Source organism: Nycticebus coucang, chromosome 10 (assembly GCF_027406575.1).
Source record: "Nycticebus coucang isolate mNycCou1 chromosome 10, mNycCou1.pri, whole genome shotgun sequence".
NCBI lineage: Eukaryota > Metazoa > Chordata > Mammalia > Primates > Lorisidae > Nycticebus > Nycticebus coucang.
This window is the reverse complement of record NC_069789.1, coordinates 43,102,054-43,124,814: the sequence shown is the minus strand read 5'-3', so window position 1 is coordinate 43,124,814 and position 22,761 is coordinate 43,102,054. Positions and strand designations below refer to the sequence as shown.

Below are 22,761 nucleotides of genomic sequence, written 5' to 3'. Positions count from 1 at the left end.
CCGGACTGGGGCAGCGAACCAAGGCAAAGGCAAGCTGGTAGAGGAGTCGGCTGAGACCGTTCAGTCTCTGGTTTCTGTCCTGGGACCGACTTCACATAAAGATAACAAGAGGTTCAGATCTCACTCCAATCCACATTTTCAGGCTCCACCCCCGGAACTCCGGCTTCGCTGATCCCGCCCCGGAACCTTGTGTTCCGGAACTAGATACCGAAGTTCCTCTTGTTGCCACCCGACAAAACTTTCAGGTAACGCTTCCGTCGTTGAAAGATGTCTGCGGCAGTTCAGAACTCGCGTGTGAGTGCGGGCAAAAAGGTGAAAAAGAATCCAAAGAAGAGGAAATTGGAAGCCAGAGCCGAGCTGGAAGACGAGGTCAAAGACGCTTCCGACAGCAAAGGTAAAGTGCTATCGCCGAGCTTTGGCGTCCAGGAGGAAAGGCCGGGCTGAGTTCGAGGGAAGCAGGGGTTGCGACTGCGTTTGCTGCTAGCTTCCTGGGTTTTATTTTGGCAAGATGTGTTTTTCAGCTTTGATGTTACCGAGAAACTTACCATAGCAAAGAATAAAAGGAAAGAGGTGTTTGAAATTACAGAAGTGGGTTAGTCTCATAGGGAGCGAGAAGCAAAAGATTAAAAGGTAAGCAGAAGGATGGTGTACGTAACTATTTTTGTGTGTGCGTGCGTGTGTTTTAGAGGCTAAATAGTAGTGAATGGAACAAGAGTTAGGAGGTTAATGTGGAATAAATAAAAGTTGCGTTTGGTAACTCTCAGAGACACTTGATATGGAAAGGAATGAGGACATGTTTTGAGGTCTTCACCCATTATGTGTCCTTCTGCTTCTCTTTACCATCATTCTTGGCAACAAATTCTTAGGTTACAAGGAATTGCAGACAATCCCTGTTTTCCTGCTGCCCAGTTGTTGTTCCTCTGTATTAGCTGATACTAACAAAACAGAGCTATTCTTTTATAATGTGTATCTCCTTATGTCAGTTATCTGCTTGAGATGATCCAGTGACTTCTCATTTTAGTATAACATCCATAATCTCTATGATCTGGCTTAGGTTACTACTAACTGTAATACAGCTATGTTGATATCCTTGGGGTTTGTTTAACACATCGAACATACTCTGCCACCAGGATTTCTGCCCTTGCTGGCTTCACAACTTAGAATGCTCTTAAGATTCTTGGATGTCTCTCTCTTCCTCACTTCTCTCAGCTTGTGATCCAGACCCTGACCACCCTACCCATCTACCACCACTACCCTTCTTGTTTTCCTGTCTTTGATTTTTTTTTACTTACTACCCTACTTTATTTTTTCTTAGCATTTCTCAACCCATCTGACATATATTTGCTGTGCTTCTCCCAACTGGAATATAAATTCCATAAAAGTAGAGGTTGCTCTATCCCCAGTGCCTGTTGCGTAGTCGGTCCTTCACAGTAAATGAAATGAATGAATCTAGACTTCAGGACTGTCTTGGTAGTCCCTAGGTTATTAGAGTCCTCATCCCCTGACAAGGGAGTTAAGGAAAACAAACTATATATTTGTGGATTAGGAATTAGAATTTTTGGTTCTGATAATTTTTGAGAAACTGTAGTTTAGTTCAAAGCAGTGTTGTTGGCAGGGTGTGGTGGCTCATGCCTGTAATCCTATCAATCTGGGAGGTCAAGGACTGGTGGATCACTTAACCTTAGGAGTTCAAGACTAGCCTGAGCAAGAGCGAGACCCCATCTCTACTAAAAATAGAAAAACTGGTCAGGAATTGTGGTGGCAGCTGTAATTCCAGCTACTCAGAAGGCTGAGGCAGGAGGATTACTTGAGCCCAAAAGTTTGAGGTTGCTGTGAGCTCTGATGCCACTACACTCTACCCAGATTGACAGAGTGAGACTTTGTTTCAAAAAAAAAAAAAAAAGAAAGAAAGAAAAAGAAAAAAAGGGCAGTATTGTCCAAGGAAGAGAAATTGTTACATTTGGTGCAAAATGTTAGCACTGCTTACCAGTTTCAAGATAGTAACAAACTACCAAGTTCCAGATAGTAACAAATTGGAAATGTTCTCATTTCTCAGTGCATTATAAATATTGATTAGGTTTAAGTTCTTTTGCTAATGTAGGTCAGTTACATTATCAGTTGAAAAGGCTTTTGGCTGATATGGAAACCTAATTATCCAGTTCAGTTCAGTGAACAATGTTGTGTTCCCTAGTCACCTCTAGGTGTTGAGGATCCAAAGGATGAATACATTCTTGCCTTATGATTTCAGATTAGGGAAGACTTACATTAAACATGGGACTACAATACAGTATATTGAATATTATTAAAAGGTAGTTACCCAGACCATGGTCTAATTTAGGAACGGTGAGGATGGAAGCTGAGAAAGCCATGTCCTGTGGAACCTGGCCTAGGCCTTGCTTTCTTCTGTGTTACACATACTACTGGTAGTATACTGTATTATGATTGCATTTTAGCATATCTCTGTCCTTATAGATGTAAGTTTTGAAAATGCTGGAATTATGTCTTGTTTATCTTTTTTAAAATGTTTTTTGCATATTTTGGTATTTAGTAAAATTTTTTTGTTGGATAAATAAATAAAGTAGTATCTTATTTAGGTCTTAGGTAGGTGAATAGTTTTGTAGGCCTGGAGGTGGATAGGATGATTTTCTGACTTAGAGAAAAGCATACATAGTGGCATGCAGTCTCTTAAAATTCACTGCCTATTTCAGACAAAATGAATCATTTGCTATGGCTCTAGCTGTTCAGAGAAGTGACTAGAAGTGAAACTAGGAACAAAGGTTAAAGGCAAGTGGTAAAGGCCTTGTGTATTTGTAGGCAGCAGGGAGCTATTGAGAACTTTTAGGCAAGAGAGTGATAGACCTTTGTAAATGTTACTGCTGGAGGTATAGTGACTGCCCTGGAGTGCCAGAACAGTTAGTAAACAATTGCTGTGTTAGGGCCTGCACTAGGACAGGATTGGAGACAGAGAGAAAGACTTGGGACTTGGGAAATGTTTTGCAGAAAGAAAGAATTAAAATTTCCAAACAACCACCTTTCAAATAGATTTGTTTTATACTATACTGTTGGAGGAGCTGGACAGTAGTTATAATACAATAGAACCTCTGTAAGTTGACCACTGTTAACCAACTGGTTAATGTATGGAGGTGGTTAACGTAAGGAACTAGGTCTGCTGTACTGATACTTACATGTGGTGCATGTCTGGTCTGTAAAAATTAGGTGAACTTAAGGAGGTGGTCAGTGTAGGGGGGTGGTCAACTGTGGAAGTTCTACTGTAGTTACATTTTTTGAGTTTTTCTGTGTGTCCCGTACTGTTCTTAGTTTCTTACAGGTATCATTTCGATTCTGACAACTGTATGAGAGATACTACTGTTACCCTCCTTTTACATTTAAGAAAACTGAGGCACAGAAAGGTTAATAACTTGTTCATTTGAATGCATACACTGGGTCTGGCACAGTGGCTCACCCCTGTACTCCTCGCACTTTAGGTGGCTGAGGTGGGAGGATTGCTTGAGCCAAGACCAGCTTGAGAAACATTGTGAGACCCTGTCTCTGCAAAAAAAAAAAAAACACAAAAAACACAAACCTGGCTGGGTGTGGTGGTGTTGCCTGTCCAGCTTCTTGGGAGACTGAGGCAAGAGGGTCTCTTGAGCCCAGGAGTTTGAGGTTTTAGTGAGCTATGATGTCACTACACTTTAGCCTGGGCAATAGAGTGAGACCCTGCTTCAAAAAAAAGTACATAACTTAATACATAACACAACCGTTATTGAAGTTTGGCGGTAGTGTCTGCACTGTTGACCACCTCCGTATGTTGATCAGACAGAGGTTCTCCTGTATTAATATTATATGATGATGTCTCTTCTGCTGTAAGAAAACTGCTAGTCTCATTTTCTTTGTTGTGAACTAAGCTTTCTAACCTTTGATAACAGTAGTATTGGTCTGATATAACTTTGGTAACATTGCAAAGGTAACTGATGGGATTTCTGCTTTACAGATGAGAAATCAAGCTTGGAAATAGTTTCCCTTATTTCATAATGCTTCCTAAGATGTTTACTGTTATTCCACCCTTCATTCATAATCTAATACATAACTTAATCATGTATTTGTGGTAAAATTCAAGGTCAACAATAAGGATTTGTTTTTATTTTTCCACAATAAAGTGTCTGCAATAATAATGGTTTTGACAACTATTGATTCTCCATTTAGTTTTTCTTTCTTTTTTTTTAAGAGACAGAGTCTTACTTTGTCGCCCTTGGTAGAGTGCTGTGGCATCATAGTTCACAACAACCTCCAACTCTTGGGCTTAGGTGACTCTCTTGCCTCAACCTCCTGAGTAGCTGGGACTACAGGCGCCCACCACAATGCCTGGCTATTTTTTTGTTGCAGTTTGGCTGGGGCCTGGTTCAAACCTGCCAGCGCCCTACTCATTGAGACATAGGCGCTGCCCATCCACTTAGTTTTTTTTACTCTTCCTTTGCTTCTGTAGCTATTTGGTTTAATTAATTCATTTCCTCTGTTGATATCATTTCAGTTCTTGCCAACCTCTCTTGTGCTTATGTTAGTACTTTGGTTTTGCTTTTTAATTTCTAGTTTGTCATGGTCAGATATTTTAAAAAATCAATAAAAAAGGATGACCAGAAACATGACCATATGTTTGGACATCACAGTAACATAAAATTGCTATGCAGGTTTCTTAATGTTTACTCTCAATTTATGAATTTACAGTCGATTTTCAGAAGTTCTATGAGGTTGCAGAAAGTATGTAATTCAGTGAATAGAGAATCATTGCTTTGGGAGAAATACAAGGTTAGGCTCCCTTGAGCCTCTGGTTGGAACATTTTGTCTCCTTACCAATGTATAATCTTGTTTTATGTGTGTTTCTGTTTAAAGGCACTTATTTAGTATATATTATTTACATTAACATTGAACTCATGGCTAACAATTTAACTTGTGCCTGAACAAAGCTTATTTAACACATGTATTTTCTCTGTGAGGCTCATCACAGTATTCTTATGCATAGGGACAGTAGACAGCACTTCAGCCTATGTTTGGGGGTTATTTTAAACCGTGAAATCATCAAGAGAAAGCAGAGAAATGTGAAATGTGGTGCTGCTATTGGAAAGACCTCTGTTTACAGTATGAGGGCTGAAACAAGAAGGCAGAGTGCTAGATTATTCATCCTCAGCAAATTTCGTGGAAAACATATAAGTGTAACCCATGTATTGTTTGAACTTAATTTTTCATCTTTGGCTTTAATTATTTTGTTTTTTGACACACTATATAAGGTAGAAAATTGTGCAGTTATGAGTACAAAACTCTAGAGTGTGGTATGTTACACTTTGCCCAACTTGCCTAAATTCTGTTGTGAGGTCAAATACCTTGTCAGCTTTGTTGATACCTGTATCTCAGAATTTGGCATAGAGCCTGATTCATTGTATAGTACTCAATATCCATTTGTTTTTAGAATAAGTTGGGCACTTCTCAATGTGATTTTTTTTTTTACACTCTTCTCATATATGAGATTATTGCTGAGGTTGAAATTAAGAGTTGTATATAATTTGAATTTGAATGATAGCAAAATGATTCAGACTGTATTTTTTATAAATTGTATCATCTGAAAGGACTTGAAATTTATTTGTAGTTAGTAAAATCACGGGATCATGAATCCTAGTTATATAAATGGTAAAATGCTTCAGTCTGTATTTTAAACAACATATAAATGACAAGCATTATAGAGGAGGATGATACCTCTGCCAGAGTTCTCCATGAAACTGCTCTGATTTATTGACTTCATACCTTGTTGGAGGTTTATATACATTGTATACTTGGTTTGTAAGGTTGTAGTCTTAAAAAGAAAAAAGCAGCCTTCCTGGTCAGTATATCACCTCAGGTGAAAAAATTAAAACACTGGTTGACGAGCTATCCAATATTATAAAGGAGAGAATGATGGTGTCTATCTCAGAGTTATCCTTGAACTAGATTTATTGAATTGATACATTGTTGGAGGTTTAGACACGATGCTAACTAGATTATTAAGCTTGTCTTCTTGGAGGAAAAAAATGTGTCTATAGTCAGTAAATCAACCCAGGGGAAAAAGCATCGGTGGTTATCCACTGCTGTGGTATGATTGACCTCCCCCCACATATAATGTGCCCGTATGACTATAAAACAGTGGGGAGGATCATTTCAGGTTTCTGGACAGTTAAAAAGTCTGAATCGTCCTGGTCACATAAATGAAAAATCACCATCTACTTCTAGACGTGATAACAATCCAGTTTAGAAGGTCGTAGGAGATAGCCCTTCATTTTTGATAAACTACAAAGCTGTATTTAAGATACAGTAACCTAGCAGATAAATGTGCTTTTTATCAAACTGTAGCTTATAGTCTCTTTCATCATTTAAGTTACTTAAAATAGCAAAGAAACACGCCTAAGAAATGAAGTATATGATAGCCCTACTTGAGTGGTTTAGCAATTTATAGGACAGACTCAGGAAACAGATGACTTCCAGGCTCTGTCTGCTTTGGCTTGCCCAGATAGCACGTGCAGTCATAGCTGACAGCGTTTCCCATGGTAGCACTGTCATTTTATTTTTGGTTATTTTTATGGAAGCCTGGGATGACTTCAATTTTTCCCAAAGGTAAGTGCTTTTTAAAAAGTTCTAAAACATATATTTTAAATATTCTAGATTTAGTAATAATTGAAAGGAAAGACCATGTGACAGGAGCAGAATTGATAACTTAGAACTGAATGGGGAGCAGTGGTTTTACAGAGCCCTTAATAATGGAGTATATATATTATACTTAGGTAAAATCAGAATGGGGGGTGGGAGTGGAAGGTTCTGACTAACTGAGGCTTAGACAGAATTCCTTTCTAATGGAGGCTGTATTAAACTACATTTTAAAATATTTTAAGAATAGCTGCCGCATTAGTTCAATACATGTTGGCTTGAATTGAATCTTTGCTTCAAAGGTTTGTAGTGTCTTGGAAATAGGACAGCCCCATTACCTTTGCCTTTGTGACTCCGCACGTGTTTTTAACTTTCAGAATCATTACCTGTGTAAATAAAATTTAATAGAAGTTACTCTTAGAAGTGGTTGTGAAATTATGATGCATGAGAAGTGCTTTAAATACATGTTGGCTACTTACTGTTAGCATTATTGGAAGAGTTGTAAGGCAGAAACCTTGACCACCTCTGAAATAAAGTAAACGTTAGCTTGCTAGTGAGTCAATTCGATGCTTCCCTAGAGCATGGATTATAGACTATCACGAAGGCTTTTGTCAGAATTATAGTGGAAGTGAAATTCATTTACCTTCTATTTTTTTTTTTTTAGAGACAGACTCTCACTTTATTGCCCTGGGTAGAGTGCCGTGGCGTCACACAGCTCACAGCAACCTCCAACTCCTAGGCTTAGGCGATTCTCTTGCTTCAGCCTCCCGAGTAGCTGGGACTACAGGCGCCCGCCACAACACTTGGCTATTTTTTGTTGCAGTTTGGTGGGGGCTGGGTTCGAACCCGCCACCCCGGCATATGGGGCCGGCGCCCTACTCACAGAGCCACAGGCGCCACCCTACCTGCTATTTTTTTTACATCTTTTTTTTAGCTTTTGGGATTCTCCCCTGCTCTGTCCTTCAGGTTCTCAGGAGCTTTGTCCTCTGATCACTGACTGTCATTTATTTAGTACCTTCCATTATGCCAGATCTGTGCTACGCACTTTATGTGTATCTCATGTAATCATTGTTACAAACCAGTGTGGTGGGTACTTTTTAAATTGTTATTGTTTTAGAATATTATAGGGTACAAACGTTTTTGGTTACCTGGGTCACTTTTGTTATGCTTGAGTCCGGGTTATAAGTGTGACCACCCCCCATGCTGTTTGTTGTGCCCGTAGATAGAATTTTACCCACCCCTCTTCCCCATTTCCAACAAGTTTTACTTCCTTCTGTGCACATGTGTGGTCACTGGGTAGTTCCAATTTAATAGCAAAGAATATAGAAACTGTTTTAAGTTCCAATTTTACTAATAAAGTGAGATACAGAAGGATTAGGCAACTTGCTCAATACTGCTGTTAGAAAGTACTAGAATTCAGTAACTAATGTAAAGTCTGTCTAATTCTATAATCTAAACCCTTAACGTCTGTGCCTTAACTGTCTGGCCATCTAAAGTTTCTCATTCAACATCTTACACGAATTCCAAAGATTCTAAACGCCAGAGGTATTTCTTCCTTGTTCCTTCTTCTTTACCGCAGCCCCATACAAATTCTTACTGTGTGTGTCTACGAGTGCACTGTGCGCGCGTAGGTTTACGTCAACAGGTGTTACTTACTATGATCTAGGCATTCTTTTAAGAACTTTATATATGTTAACTCAGTTAACACAAAAACCTAGGGGAGTGTAAGAACCGTTTTTCCTCCCATTTTTACAGATGAAGAAACTAAAGCAGAGAACTTAGACTACTTCAGAAAAGCCACTTAGATTTATGTTTGTAGGTGAGATTGAACCCAGGCAACAAGAATTCTGTGTCCATTCTCTTAACCACTACTATTTGATCTTAGTCAGGTTTTTATGAGGAATTCTGTTTGGTTTTGGGTAAATTCTAACAATGTGAAGTTAAAGGTTAACCGTCAGGCTTAATGCTTTCAGGTGGTATTTACATTTTAAAAGAAAAACCTTAATCTAACAGAGAATGTTTTTAAAAGTAAGGACTTAAGATAAGTGCTAAGAGGGGAAAAAACCCAAGCAATTTGACCTCTTACTGGAAGCACATACCTGGAGTGCAAACTTGCTTTCAATTTTGGGGTTAATGTTTATTTTTATTTCTTGGACCATAAATCAGATTTTTATGAAATCCCCAACCTTGCTTTTTTATGCCCAGTTTTTACCATACAACCCTTAAATCTCCCTGGTTCAGTTACTCTCAACTTTTTTTTTTTTTAAGACAAGAGTCTTTCTGTCTATCACTCCAGGCTAGAGTGCCTTGGCTTCAGCCTAGCTCACAGCAACCTCAAATTCCTGAGCTCAAGTGATCCTCCTGCCTCAACCTCCCAAGTAGTTGGGACTACAGGCACTGGCACTAAAGGCCATGGCCACAGCACCCAGCTAGTTTCTCTGTTTTCAGTAGAGATAGGGTCTCACTCTTGCTCAGGCTGCTCTCAAACTCCTGAGCTCTAGTGATCCACACCCCTCGGCCTCCCAGGGGGCTGGGATTACAGGCATGAGCCACCACCATCCCTGGCCAACTTCTTTTAATTTTATAAATATCTCATTTTATTTAACAGTCCCACACCTTTTGATATGCTGGTTTCTTCTGCTTGGAATGCCAGTAGTAATATGTTTACAGTAATAAGTTTTATTTTCATACAGAGCTGAGGCTCAGATCATCAGATGTGTTTGATTTTAGGTTCTGTGTTCTTGCCCTGTGTTTAGTAGGCCTGGATTGTGGAATCCTAATTCCTTGGCCTCTTACCTTCTCTTATCGTTCAAACTCTTGCTTTGTCCTTTAAGAAACTATTGAATGTCATCTTTGTAAAACTTTCCCTAGGTTATTTCCCAGATACCCTCAACAGTTTTCTTCATTGCTTTTTTTGAGAACACTTAAAAATTTTATTGGACTTGCTTGTGGGATTTATCTACTTACTAAACTCTTGAGTTCTTCAGAGATCTAAATTTGGATTTTTCCTTTTTTTTCCTCCCTTGCTGATCATTCATGGGTGCTTGATAAATGTTGAGGGAATGTGATTCTTCTTAAAATTTTCTCCCTGTTCTAGAGGCTAAGAAAAATGGCTCACTTCCCTGCCAACAGCTAACAGTACTTAACTGGAATCAGAGAGAGATAGCAAGTTTGAAAGGGAGCTGGAGGTTTGGGAAAAAGACAGCAGGAGATGAGAGATGCCTGTTGTCTACCTCAGTACCTCAGAGGTTTGACCTTGCACAGTTCAGTATGGTAGTCACTAGCCAGCCTTGTGTGTTAAAATTTAAGGTAATTAAAATTTAATAAAATAAAAATTTATTTCCTCAGTCATGTTAGCCACATTTTTGAAGTGCTCTATAGGTTCTTGTGGCTGTTGGCTACTGGGCAGCTCTGGTAGGAAACATTGCCATGATTGGAACTTAGAATCAATTAGCATCCTCTGTATTTTTTTTTTTTTTTTTTTTTAGAAAGAGCTTCAAACTGTCGCCCTGGGTAGAGTGCTGTGACATCACAGCTCACAGCAACCTCCAACTCCTGGGCTTAAGCGAGTCTCCTGCCTCCGCCTCCCAAGTAGCTGGGATTACAGGCGCCCGCCACAACACCTGGCTGTTTTTTGGTTGCAGCCGTCATTGTTGTTTGGCAGACCCAGGCTGGATTTGAACCCACCAGCTCAGGTGTATGTGGCTGGCGCCTTAGCTGCTTGAGCCACCGGCGCCAGACCTGTAGTTTTTCCTTAATTTCCAGATTTTTAAAGTAGAATGCAAAAATAATATTTTTAACACACAGAACTTCTTCTTTTTTTTTTTTTCTTTTTTTAAAAAAAACACTACCATTGTGTCTCCTTCTTTATTCTCAGGAAATAATTTGATAAATGAGCAAAGATTATGTATAAACGTGTTCACTGCAACATTGTATTTGTAACATTAGACTTCTAAGGAATTTTTTATTTGTTTGATGATTTCCATCTATGAGCTCTGTGCAACAGATGGAGAGATTCTATCTTAAAAAAAAAAGAAGTTGGTTCAGTGCCTGTGGCTCAAGGCCCTGCTTAACCCCCAGCTAAGGTGCCAGCCACAAACACCTGAGCTGGCGGGTTCGAATCCAGCCTGGGCCCGCCAAACAATGATGGCTGCAACCAAAAAATATCCAGGCGTTGTGGCGGATGCCTGTAGTTGCAGCTACTTGGGAGGCTGAAGCAAGAGAATTGCTTAAGCCCGAGAGTTAGAGGTTGCTGTGAGCTGTGAAGTCATAGCACTCTACTCAGGGTGACGGTTTGAGACTCTGTCTCAAAAAAAAAAAGAAGTTGAGATTGACTGAACCAGAGAGATTTAAGGATTGCATAGTAATAATTAGAAATAAAAAACAAGATTGAGGATTTCATAAAAATCTTATTTATGATCCAAGAAATGAAATAAATGTTAACCCCCAAATTAAAAATTATTTCCATCTATATATACCTCTGGATGTATTTACTTATGCTGTTAAAGATCAGTTAGTGGAAATTTTGAAAAATCTCATTTAGTAGGATTTTTAAGTAAATTTTTAAGAATCAGTTCTATTTGCAAAGTGATAATCTTTGGTATCCTAGAAGTAAATCCTGTTTTTTAGTAGGCTAGGAGACCTCATTACATTGGCATTTTAAATTTATTTTTATAAAATGTTGTAATTTTCATTAGCAGCGAATGGCTAACCAAAAATCTCTGAGCTAGAACTTCTTATTAAAAAGATGTTTTTCTTTACATTTCTAAATATTAAGGGGTGCAAATGTTTCTGTTACATGGATACATCGTATAATGCTTAAGTCAGGGCTTTCAGTATACCCATCACCAGAATAGTGTTCATTGTAGCCAGTAAGTAATTTTTAGCCCATCACCCCACTCCTTGAATCCTTCCCACTTCTTAGTTTTCAATGTCCTTTATATCTCAAGAGCATCTTTAAAAAAATAATAAAATAAAAACTATAACTTTAGGGAAATCTTCTGGAATTTTTTTTTTTTTTGGTGGGGTGAGGACAGGTCGTAGAAAATGGTACTATAAAACTTTTCACAGATGTATTATATGTCCATAATCTGCATGTTGGGGTAGTCAAGGTGCGTAAGAAATGCACCAAAGGAAAATAGCTAAGGTTTTGAGGTGGCAAGTTGGAGTGGCTTATACAATCATAAAATGTTGTAGCTGCCATTAATGGTGCACTTGAAAAACATGAAATCTGTGAATACATCAGGACAAAACACTAGATGTCAGTGTTGTAATTTTGAAAATTTCCAGGAGCTAGTAAAGATGAAAAGATTCTGCTTTTAATCAACTTGCTGTTTTTCATTGACACAAACTTTTAAGCCATCTTGCCTCTTTACATTTAGATAAATGCTTGCTAGAGAAGCACTTTTCCCAGGAATTGTTTATTTTGTTATTAGTGTCTGAATAGTGCTACTGACTCTGAGCATATAATATGTAATGAAGTATATAATATTAATAAAGTATGTTTATTTTTTAGCTCAATACATTTCTCAGTGTGCTGCCAGGAACACTGGTCCTAGGAGATGCTTCTTGGGGAAAAGTTTTTTTAAAATATTGTAGGCAAAAAAGAAGAAAAATATTGTAGGCCACGAAGAACTTGTATATCACTATTATCTGTATGGCAAAGCCTGAGGACATGAATGTCTTCTGACCTCTTAACTTGGCCCAACATACAGAATATAGAAAATGTTTCTAATTAAATGTTTTTATTAAAAAAATTCTTTCTTTTTATGAAGAAATATTCAGCTCCATTATGGTGATCGAATTTAAAGGATTTGTTGCTTTTAACATTTCTTTTAATATTTTTTCATACCATTGACATACTGAATATACTTTAAGATCATGCTCTTTAATGTGAAGTTATTTTTCTTTTTATTAAGGTTCAGCTAATTTTTCTAAGGTACTTTATTTCTTGTCATATGCTTGAGGTCCAATTTTATATAGGTATGCTTTATTTGCTATTTCTTTTTTCTTTTTTTTAATTTAAATTAAATTTTTTTTTTCTTGTGGCAGAGTCTCACTATGTCACGCTGGGTAGAGTGCTGTGGAGTCACAGCTCACAGCAACCTCAAACTCTTGAGCTTAAGCGATTCTCTTGCCTCAGCCTCCCAAGTAGCTGGGATGATAGGCTCCTGCCACAGCCCCCGGCTGTTTTTTGGTTGTAGTTGTTGTTTGGCAGACCCAGGCTGGATTCAAACCCAACAGCTCTGGTGTATGTGGCTAGCGCCCTAGCTGCTGAGCTACAGGTGCGGAGCCTATTCGCTATTTTGTAACTTGTTACAAATTTTTATTTGAAATGGATCATTTTTATTTCGTGAGTTCTCAGCACTTAAGAAATAAAAGTATTATACAGAAGTAATGCCCAACTTGTAAGTTTTATAATCACTAGCTAAAAGTCAGATCTTTTCAGCAGTTCTTTCTTGATTTGTGGCTGAAAGTCATGTGATGAGAGGGGACCCCCTCAGGAGTGCTGACTGTGCATTCTCTTCCATTTTCTTTTGAAATGAAGGAACACTCCCTTAATTGGCCCCAGTATACCCCCGTAAGGAAGTAAGGAAAGTTAAAACTTAGGAATGGGAAACTGAGGTAATGAGCAACAGAAAGCCGGCCGCCTCACTGGCGCTGTTGTAACCGGCTGACACTGGACCCTAGTGTCCAGTTTTAAATTGTTCTGTTTCCCCTCTTTGTATAATTATTTTCTTTTCCCTATTGTGTAAACTGCTGTGTAACTGCAAATACCATAAACCAATTCTGTTTCTGTACAAACCAATTACGAAAAGTCGGTTGCTTGCTCTCTTGCCAAAGTGCATGGTAGCCCCTGATAGTATAGATAATTTACCCTATATAAACCCTTCCCTCTTCACAGCCAGTTCTGTTCCCTCTGTATCCACATAGAAGGGCAGTCGATTGGCCAACCTAACAAAGACTTCTAAATTGGCATCAATTAATTGGCGTCCTTGGTGGTCTTTTATCCCGCATGCTGTAACACTTTGGTAGGGAACAAGCAACAAGAACATAGCAACACACTGACCATAAAAAGGATGAGAGGATATTTAAAAGCAAAATATCCATGTTTTATTGGAATTACTTAAAGAAAAGACTGAGGCTTGGAGCTGAAGAACAGATCATTTTAAAGTAACAAGGATCAATTAAGTAGAACTCTTTAGAAGGCAGAAGTAGCAGTCATGATTCTGATGCTTAGCTTTGCCAAGGTTAATGGAGCCAGAGCAGACTCACTGAGATGCTGCAGTGCTTTTGGACTATGATTGCTTTTCAATTCTGTACGTTTAGCTGCACATACAGCTGGATGGGAAGACTAGAATTGAATTATAGGAGCAGCAGGAAACCTGCATAGGCCTAACTAGGCCTTTTTCTTCTTTTAGTGTTAAATAATATTTTATCCAAGTGCAAGAAAGTATTTAAAAGATTACTTAAATTACTAATGTTATATTACTTAGTAGAGGTATTGTGGTAGGAAAAGTTTTAGGTAATAGCATTATCTGTACACATAATCTTTGAGAGTCAGCTAGTTCTGGAGTCAAAAAGAAGGCACGGTTTCTTACCCAAAGATATTCTTAAGTGACAGTCATTTGTATGTCATTGAGTTTTCCCTTTCTTTGTTAATGTCTCAGCCTTCCTCTTCTTTTGCTTCTTAAAGAATTGCTTATAAGATTATGAAACTAGTCACTTTAACATTTAAAAAAAAGTATCTAATGAAAGGCCCCAAATACCAAAGATTAATTATACTACTCAGTAATGGAATGAAAATACCAAGGTCAGAGTTGAAGATGTAAATTTCAGTGTACTGTTTGTTGAATTTTATCATGCAGAACAACCAAAAAAAGCATATACAGGTTACCAGGAAACCAGTTGATGATTTAAAATCCCAATGATTCAGATCACAGGACTAGCAGAAACCACAATCAAGGTGATGCCTTTGCTCACAAATCAATTTGCTGGGTATCTCTTTAAGTTCTGCCTCCTTTCTTAACTTCTGCAGTTACCGGTAACTGCTTTTTTTTTTTTGGCCGGGGCTGGGTTTGAACCCACCACCTCCGGCATATGGGACTGGTGCCCTAGTCCTTGAGCCACAGGCGCCACCCCAAAAATAGGAATTTTTTTTTTTTTTTGGCTGGGGCTAGGTTTGAACCCGCCACCTCCGGCATATGGGACCGGCGCCCTACTCCTTGAGCCACAGGCGCCGCCAGGTAACTGCTTTTAACAATGAGAGCACCAGCAGTCAACACAGCTGTATGCATCTGTATGATCCCTCTGGAGAGTTTCTTTCTTTAGAAACCTGTGGAACTTACTAGCAAATACTTAAAAGTAGAAAAATCTTCCAACAGCCTAGTAACTTGAAATGTTTTTTAAAATTAGGCTGGCTTTTAGTTTTCCCCTCCCCCCAATTTAGAATATATTAGAAGAGTTGTTCTGATTATACTGTCCTATTTTCTTTTCTTTCTTTCTTTTTTTTTTTTTTTTTTGCAGTTTTTGGCCAGGGCCAGGTTTGAACCTGCCACCTCCAGTACATAGGGCTGGCATCCCACTCCTTTGAGCCACAGGTGCTGTCCTGTCCTATTTTCTAAATAGAAAAAGTTCTTTGTTATTTGTTTATAGTATTCTTCATTACTCTCTTTAAACAGTTTAATGGCAAAATTATGGTTCATGTTCTTGACTATATACCCTGTAGTGACCCTATGCCAGCATCTGTCACCACTTTGATAGCAGGGATGTGGCAGAGGCTGTTGGATTTGTTTCTGTGGCCTGGGTCCTGGGTTTTGAAGCTGCTGTAATTTCCCCTGTTGATGTGGGTGGGCCAAAACTAGGGACTGATGGTAATGGGATAGATGGTTCTTCACCATTACTGCAGCTTGTGGGACTTGGAAGAGTCTGCCTTTACAAGAATGGAGATAGGTGGAGCTTCATGAAGGGTCCCTGGGGTGTGTGTGTGTGTGTGTGTGTGTGTGTGTGTGTGTGTGTGTGTGTGTGTGTGTGTGTGTGGATATAGTCATGGCAATCTCTTCGTAGGGTGTTAAAGTTTAATTTTTTTTACTCTTCTTACTGTAGGAAGCTGTGGATTGGAAAAGGATTGCTTTTCTTCTGATGATGAAGCAAGAGAAGCTGACAATGAGGATGATGATGAACCCTATAATGAAAATGAAAATACTGCAGAATCCATTGTTGGGACTAATATGGGCTGGGCAAATGCCATGGCTAAAATCCTTAACAAAAAAATTCCTAAAAGTAAACCCACCATTTTGGTCAAAAACAAAGAGCTGGAAAAGGAAAAAGAAAAGTTAAAACAAGAAAGACTAGAGAAAATAAAACAGGTGTGTCCTACTATAGTTGTCTTGTGGGTTAGATTATCTAGTTTAGTTCTTTACCAAATTATTTCTTGCATTTTTGTCCAACAAGACGTTAGCTTTTAACTTGCTTTTTATGTGAAGGTGGATAACCAAGGTTATTTATGTTCAGAAACTTAAATGAAGTTACTCCATTGAGCATGTTCCCTTTTTAATTATCAAAGCAAAATAAGGCTAATCCTTATAGTGAGAGCAGGAGTTTGGTTTACTAGTGATTAAACATTCTCATTAATACAAAATGAGAAATAGGGGCGGCGCCTGTGGCTCAGTCGGTAGGGTGCCGGCCCCATATACCGAGGGTGGCGGGTTCAAACCCGGCCCCGGCCAAACTGCAACCAAAAAATAGCCGGGCCTTGTGGCGGGCGCCTGTAGTCCCAGCTACTCGGGAGGCTGAGGCAAGAGAATCGCTTAAGCCCAGGAGTTGGAGGTTGCTGTGAGCTGTGTGAGGCCACGGCACTCTACCGAGGGCCATAAAGTGAGACTCTGTCTCTACAAAAAAAAAAAAAAAATGAGAAATAGATGAGGGGAGAAAAGAAGAGATAAAAGCATTTTTTTCCCACTGGTCTGTATTACTCATTTTAATGCATTTGATGCTTGCTAGCTTCTTGGTGATTAGTTCATCATATCATTATATTTGATATTTGGTTAAATGTTGGCCTGAGGAGGAGACCTGAACACAGAGTCTCACTATGTTGCTCTCAGTAGAGTGCTGTGACGTAACAGCTCACAGCAACCTCAAACTCTTGGGCTTAAGCGATTCTCTTGCCCCAGCCACCACAATGCCTGGCTATTTTTTTGTTGCAGTTGCCATTGTTGTTTTAGATGGAGGGGCTGGTTTCGAACCCGCCAGCATCAGTGTATGTGGCTGGCGCCATAACCCCTGTGCTACGGGAGCCAAGCCCAAACCAAATTCTGTTGTCTATGGGATCTTCTTATTTCCCAGTTCCCCTTCTATTTCTGCACAATAGCAGAGAGTCAGTTTGCTGCAGTTTGCAACTGGTACCCCATGTGTGGCAAGAATATTGGTTAGGTGTGCTGCAGGAGGAGAAGTGGGTTTAAATGATTTTGTGCAAAGAGAAATAATTAATATATAAATATATGGATGTGATGCTATTCTTTTAAAAGCTGATGGGATTCCTTAGTAATTCTGATTGTGGAGGAAATTTCTGAAAATAAAGATAAATAGCGTTTAATCTTGTTAATTAGCAGAGAGGGCAGTTTGGAGTCTTCCTTGTGCTTTCCTCTGATGATCTGGCCGTGGCACATCAGGCATGTGGCTCTCTGACATCTACCTTGTATTGCCTGGCTGAATGTGCTGGCAGGTCTCCAGGCCCCCACTGTCAGAGAGCTTGACAGAAACTCACTTTGTGCCTCTCACATGTCACACCAAGTGGTAACCACAGGCTCCCTGAGCTGAACCCCTAAAATTGTGGTTTTCTTAAAGTCCCTATGACAAACTTAAGTCAGAATGATTTATTACCTCTGTCCTTTCACAGAGTATCATATCAGTGTTTGCTGCACTTTCAAAAATATCTAATATTCTTTCATATAACAATATTTATAACACAGCGTGATAAGAGGCTGGAGTGGGAAATGATGTGCAGAGTAAAGCCAGATGTTGTCAAAGACAAAGAAACTGAGAGAAATCTTCAGAGAATTGCAACAAGGTAAGGCAGTGTTTTTGCCCTTGAAAAAAATAAGTATTCTAAAGCTTTGATGGTGATCTATTGTTGACTACATTCGATTCTTAAGCTTAGCCATCTCAGAGCCAAGTTATACATATCTAGACCTGCTTTATTCAACACTGTAATTCCACCAAAGATTCCGCAGTCTCATGAGGCAAGACTATAAGTGCTAAGTGTGTATTTGGTATGAATCTATTTCAGATCATCTTGTATTTATAGTCGTAAGAACTGTAATCAGACCTCTTACGCATTTCTCTTGTGATGGTTGTCTAAATTTATGGCACTGATGATTTTTGTTATCTTGCATTATATTTATGGCATTATACATTATAGAGCTTCATGCTATTCTTTCACTTTTGTTTTTGTCTGTGCCAAACATTTATTTGATGCCTTCTGTGTCTAAAGATAAATAGGATATGGTGGCTGCTGGGCAGTTGTTGCCCATCTATTTGTACCCATCTGTAGGAATTATTTAGAAGTATGTTGTATGTATTGGGAACATGCAACGGCAGATTGGGGAAGTTGGGGAAGGCAGTACAGAGGAGATGATATTTGGGTTGCTACTTAAAGAATGTAGCAATTCTATTTAATGGAATTACTTATTTATTTTTTTTTTTGAGACAGCATCTTCCTCTGTGCCCTTGGTAGAGTGATTGGACGTCCTAGCTCACGGCAACCTCAAACTCTTGGGCGTCTCTTGAGTAACTGGGATTACAGTTACCTGCCTCAATGCCTGGCTGTTTTTCCTATTTTTAGTAGAGACATGGTCTCACTTTTGCTCAGGCTGGTCTCCAACTCTTGAGCTCAAGTGATCTACCTGCCCTGGCCTTCCACAGTGCTAGGATTATAGGCATGAGCCATTATGCCCAGCCTGCTTTCAAGTTCTCAATTATTTAAATTATTTTGGTCATTTTGTAATCCGTCTAACTGTTATATAGTGATAGAGTGTGATGTGGTGTGGTGATGAAGGGCATGGGTGATGAGTTCAAAGCCAGACTGCTGGGTTCAAATTCCACCACTGACATACTAGCTGTGTGTCCTTGGGGATGCTACTTAATTTCTTTCTGTCCCAGTTTATCTGTAAAAGGAGGATAGTGTTATAACGAGCCTATAGGGTTTCTCTGAGAAGTAAGCGACGTAATACATACAAAATATTTAGAAGATTGCATGAAAAACATATAAAGTATTATATATAAAGACATATAAAGTATTTAGAAAATTCCATGAAAGTGAGTGCCTCTTTAAATTTTGTCCCTTGGGCACCTCAATTGTCTGGTCCTGTCACTGCTGTAAAGGGTCTGGAATTTTATTCTCCATGTAAGCTATAAGCTAGCCTATTAAAGTTTCTTGGATGCTGGCAGAAGACAAGAGACTTTTGAGACAAAGATAAAGGACTTTATTACTCATGGCTAAAGCAGTAGCAGGAACTTCACATTCTCACTGGTTTCTTTTGTCCTACGGGGAATGCAGGTGCTCTAAATAGATGCCTGCATGTGAGTGGCTTGTGATATAGTAGAAGATCACTCGGCTTGGGAATCAGTCTCTTTTATAGTGATTGGTAACAAGCCTGCTCTTTGTCTGGAGGTGGAGTGGGGGAGGGGGAATGCTACTTACTGCAAATACAACCCTGAGAAATGGCTTGGGGAAAGAGCAGTTAGGGCCTTTCATTTTTGAAAAACCTTGCAAGAACCTGCAGAAATGCTCAGAGACTGTGGTGGATCGCCTCTTTCAGCAATTATTACAGCAAGAGAATTCATAGGTTATAGAATTTTAAAGCTGTAATGGATCATAATGGCCTAAATTAGCCCTGCCCAGTAGAAATAGAATGTGAGTCCCATTTATAATTTAACATTTTCTTATAGCCACATTGATAAAGGTAAAATGAAAGTAGTAAAATTAATTTTAGTAACATATTTTATTTAACTATATTAAAAATATCATTTTAACATGTAATCAATGTAAAACAGTAACGAGATTTAAAAATTCTTTTTTTCATACTTTGAAATCCTATGTATTTTCATTTATAGCATATACCACTTTAAACTAGCCACATTTCAAATTCTCACTAGTCACATGTGGCTCCTTTATGGGACACTGCTAGTTTTGGTTTTTCAGAATTCACCTTGGCATGAACTTAACTATAGAACAGAGTTTTTTAATATATATATATATATTTTTTTTTCTTTTTTTTTTTTTTAAAGAGACAGTCTCATTTTATCGCCCTTGGTAGAGTGCCGTGGTGTCACAGCTCACAGCAACCTCCAACTCCTGGGCTTAGGCAATTCTCTTGCCTCAGCCTCCCTAGTAGCTGGGACTACAGGTGCCTGTCACAATACCCGGCTATTTTTTGTTGCAGTTTGACCGGGGCTGGGTTTGAACATGGCACCCTCAGTATGTGGGGCTGGTGCCCTACCCATTGAGCCACAGGCACTGCCCTAAAATAAATACTTTTTAAAGTAGGATTTTAAAATTAGTTTCATAACACAAAAAGTGAAGATAGGCTTGGCTCCCATAGTTCAATGGTTAGGGTGCTGGCCACATGCCCTGAGGCTGGTGGTTTTGAACCTGGCTTGGGCCAGCTAAATAACAATGACAACAACAACAACAAAATAGCTGGGCATTGGGGTGGTTTCCTGTAGTCCCAGTTACTTGGGAGGCTAAGGCAAGAGAATCACTTGAGCCCAAGAGTTTGAGGTTGCTGTAAGCTGTGACGCTACAGCATTCTACCAAGGGCGACATAATGAGACTCTGTCTCTAAAAAAAAAAAATAAAAAGTGAAGATAATATAGCTGAGTACTTTTTAAGCTAGTCAGACATTATTTTTCTAATTTACAGATGAAGTTGAGATCCAGAAAATCATTCCTAGAGTCAAATGCTTAGACTGCTAACTGTAAAGACTGTGCTCTCTCCATTACACGTTATATAATGTGTTTAATCATTATGTAATTATATTCTGAGAAGTAGAGGTTTGTGTTAAAAGTAATTCTCAGAGGCGGCCCCTGCCCATATACCGAGGGTGGTGGGTTCAAACCCAGTCCGGCCAAACTGCAACAAAAAATTGCTGGGTGTTGTGGTGGGTGCCTGTAGTCCCAGCTACTCGGGAGGCTGAGGCAAGAGAATCACCTAAGCCCAGGAGTTGGAGGTTGCTGTGAGCTGTGTGACACCACGGCACTCTACCAAGGGTGACAAAGTGAGACTCTGTCTATAAAAAAAAAAAAGTAATTCTTAGTTCTAATTTCACAAAAATTGATTTAGAAAAACCAAAGCTGTTAAAATATGAATCCACATTTATTTCTCTATTCAGAAATTTATATTGATTTATTGAAACATATGTTCATTTTTTAAGATGTATTTAACCATTTATCCAGTTCGTTCATTTAAGCGCTTGTTAAGTGCTTGCCACTTTTCTAGGCAGTGGAAATCCATTGTTCTTTTTTTTTTTTTTCCAGGACAAAAGGCTATTTTTTATTAAAGACACAGAAATAGAAAGACTAATACAATATGAATCCCTACATACACATCACCCATCTTCAACAATTAGCAATAATTCATTAATTTTGTTTCATTGATCATGTTGGGTGTTGGGGGTTTCAGTTTCCCGAATCCAGTTGACCTGGTTTGATTACTCTGCTAAGCTAGAATGTTCAACCAAGGCATCGTGGAAAAGTAAAAAGGAATGGAAACTGGAAGTAAAACTGGAGCTGAACAGGCAACATGAATAGAGAGCAAAGTAACTTGCACAAGTGTCAGTGTAACAAAGAGAGATTTTGTTTAGGAAGAACAAAGAGGAAGTTTAGAGCACTTCCAAAGAGAGTTGGAAGTGGGTCCCTCTCATGATGGAGAGAAGGTGAGAGAAATGGAGACACAAAGGCAGTGCAGGGGTATAAATACCCTCTCTGAAATTGGTTGCAAAAATCCAGTGTTCTTAAGCTCAGCATTTGTATTTTAGCATAATTGTTACTTAACTACATTGTTCTGGTCATTTTATATTCTGTAGGGGTGTGGTGCAATTATTTAATGCTGTTCAGAAACATCAAAAAAATGTTGATGAAAAGGTTAAAGAAGCTGGAGGCTCTGTTAGGCGGCGTGCTAAGTTGGTATCAGGTGTTTCCAAGAAAGATTTCATCAGTGTTTTGAGAGGAATGGATGGAAGTACAAATGAGACGAGTTCAGCTAGGAAGAGCTCAAAAGCCAAACAGGTAAGACTTTCATGTAGGATTCAGTGTATCTGACTTTGCTTTGACTTTTTCAACGCAAAATAAGAGTTTTGAGATGGAAAAGAACACCATAGGATTACAGTTCTTTTTCAAATTTTATTAAAATTCCTACATACCTATAGCCTAATTTAAAGGTTTGGATTCTTTTTTTTTTTTTTTTTTTTTTATTGTTGGGGATTCATTGAGGGTACAATAAGCCAGGTTACACTGATTGCAATTGTTAGGTAAAGTCCCTCTTGCAATCATGTCTTGCCCTCATAAAGTGTGACACACACCAAGGCCCCACCCCCCTCCCTCCATCTCTCTTTCTGCTTCCCCCCGCATAACCTTAATTGTCATTAATTGTCCTCATATCAAAATTGAGTACATAGGATTCATGCTTCTCCATTCTTGTGATGCTTTACTAAGAATAATGTCTTCCACTTCCATCCAGGTTAATACGAAGGATGTAAGTCTCCATTTTTTTTAATAGCTGAATAGTATTCCATGGTATACATATACCACAGCTTGTTAATCTATTCCTGGGTTGGTGGACATTTAGGCTGTTTCCACATTTTGGCGATTGTAAATTGAGCTGCAATAAACAGTCTAGTACAAGTGTCCTTATGATAAAAGGATTTTTTTCCTTCTGGGTAGATGCCCGGTAATGGGATTGCAGGATCAAATGGGAGGTCTAGGTTGAGTGCTTTGAGGTTTCTCCATACTTCCTTCCAGAAAGGTTGTACTAGTTTGCAGTCCCACCAGCAATGTAAAAGTGTTCCCTTCTCTCCACATCCACGCCAGCATCTGCAG

At 38.9% G+C, this 22,761-nt stretch overlaps 1 protein-coding gene across 1 annotated transcript in view; it reads left to right on the top strand.

The window, feature by feature from the left end:
• Positions 1 to 246: 246 nt before the first annotated feature.
• RRP15 (ribosomal RNA processing 15 homolog) overlaps positions 247 to 22,761 on the top strand; it is a 49,919-nt gene continuing 27,404 nt past the window's right edge. Inside the window, exons 1-4 of the mRNA XM_053607919.1 lie at positions 247 to 394; positions 15,772 to 16,034; positions 17,637 to 17,734; positions 21,750 to 21,951. Of these exons, the coding sequence (XP_053463894.1) occupies positions 268 to 394; positions 15,772 to 16,034; positions 17,637 to 17,734; positions 21,750 to 21,951 (690 nt within the window). The 5' untranslated portion in view covers positions 247 to 267. The remainder of the gene's footprint in view (positions 395 to 15,771; positions 16,035 to 17,636; positions 17,735 to 21,749; positions 21,952 to 22,761) is intronic.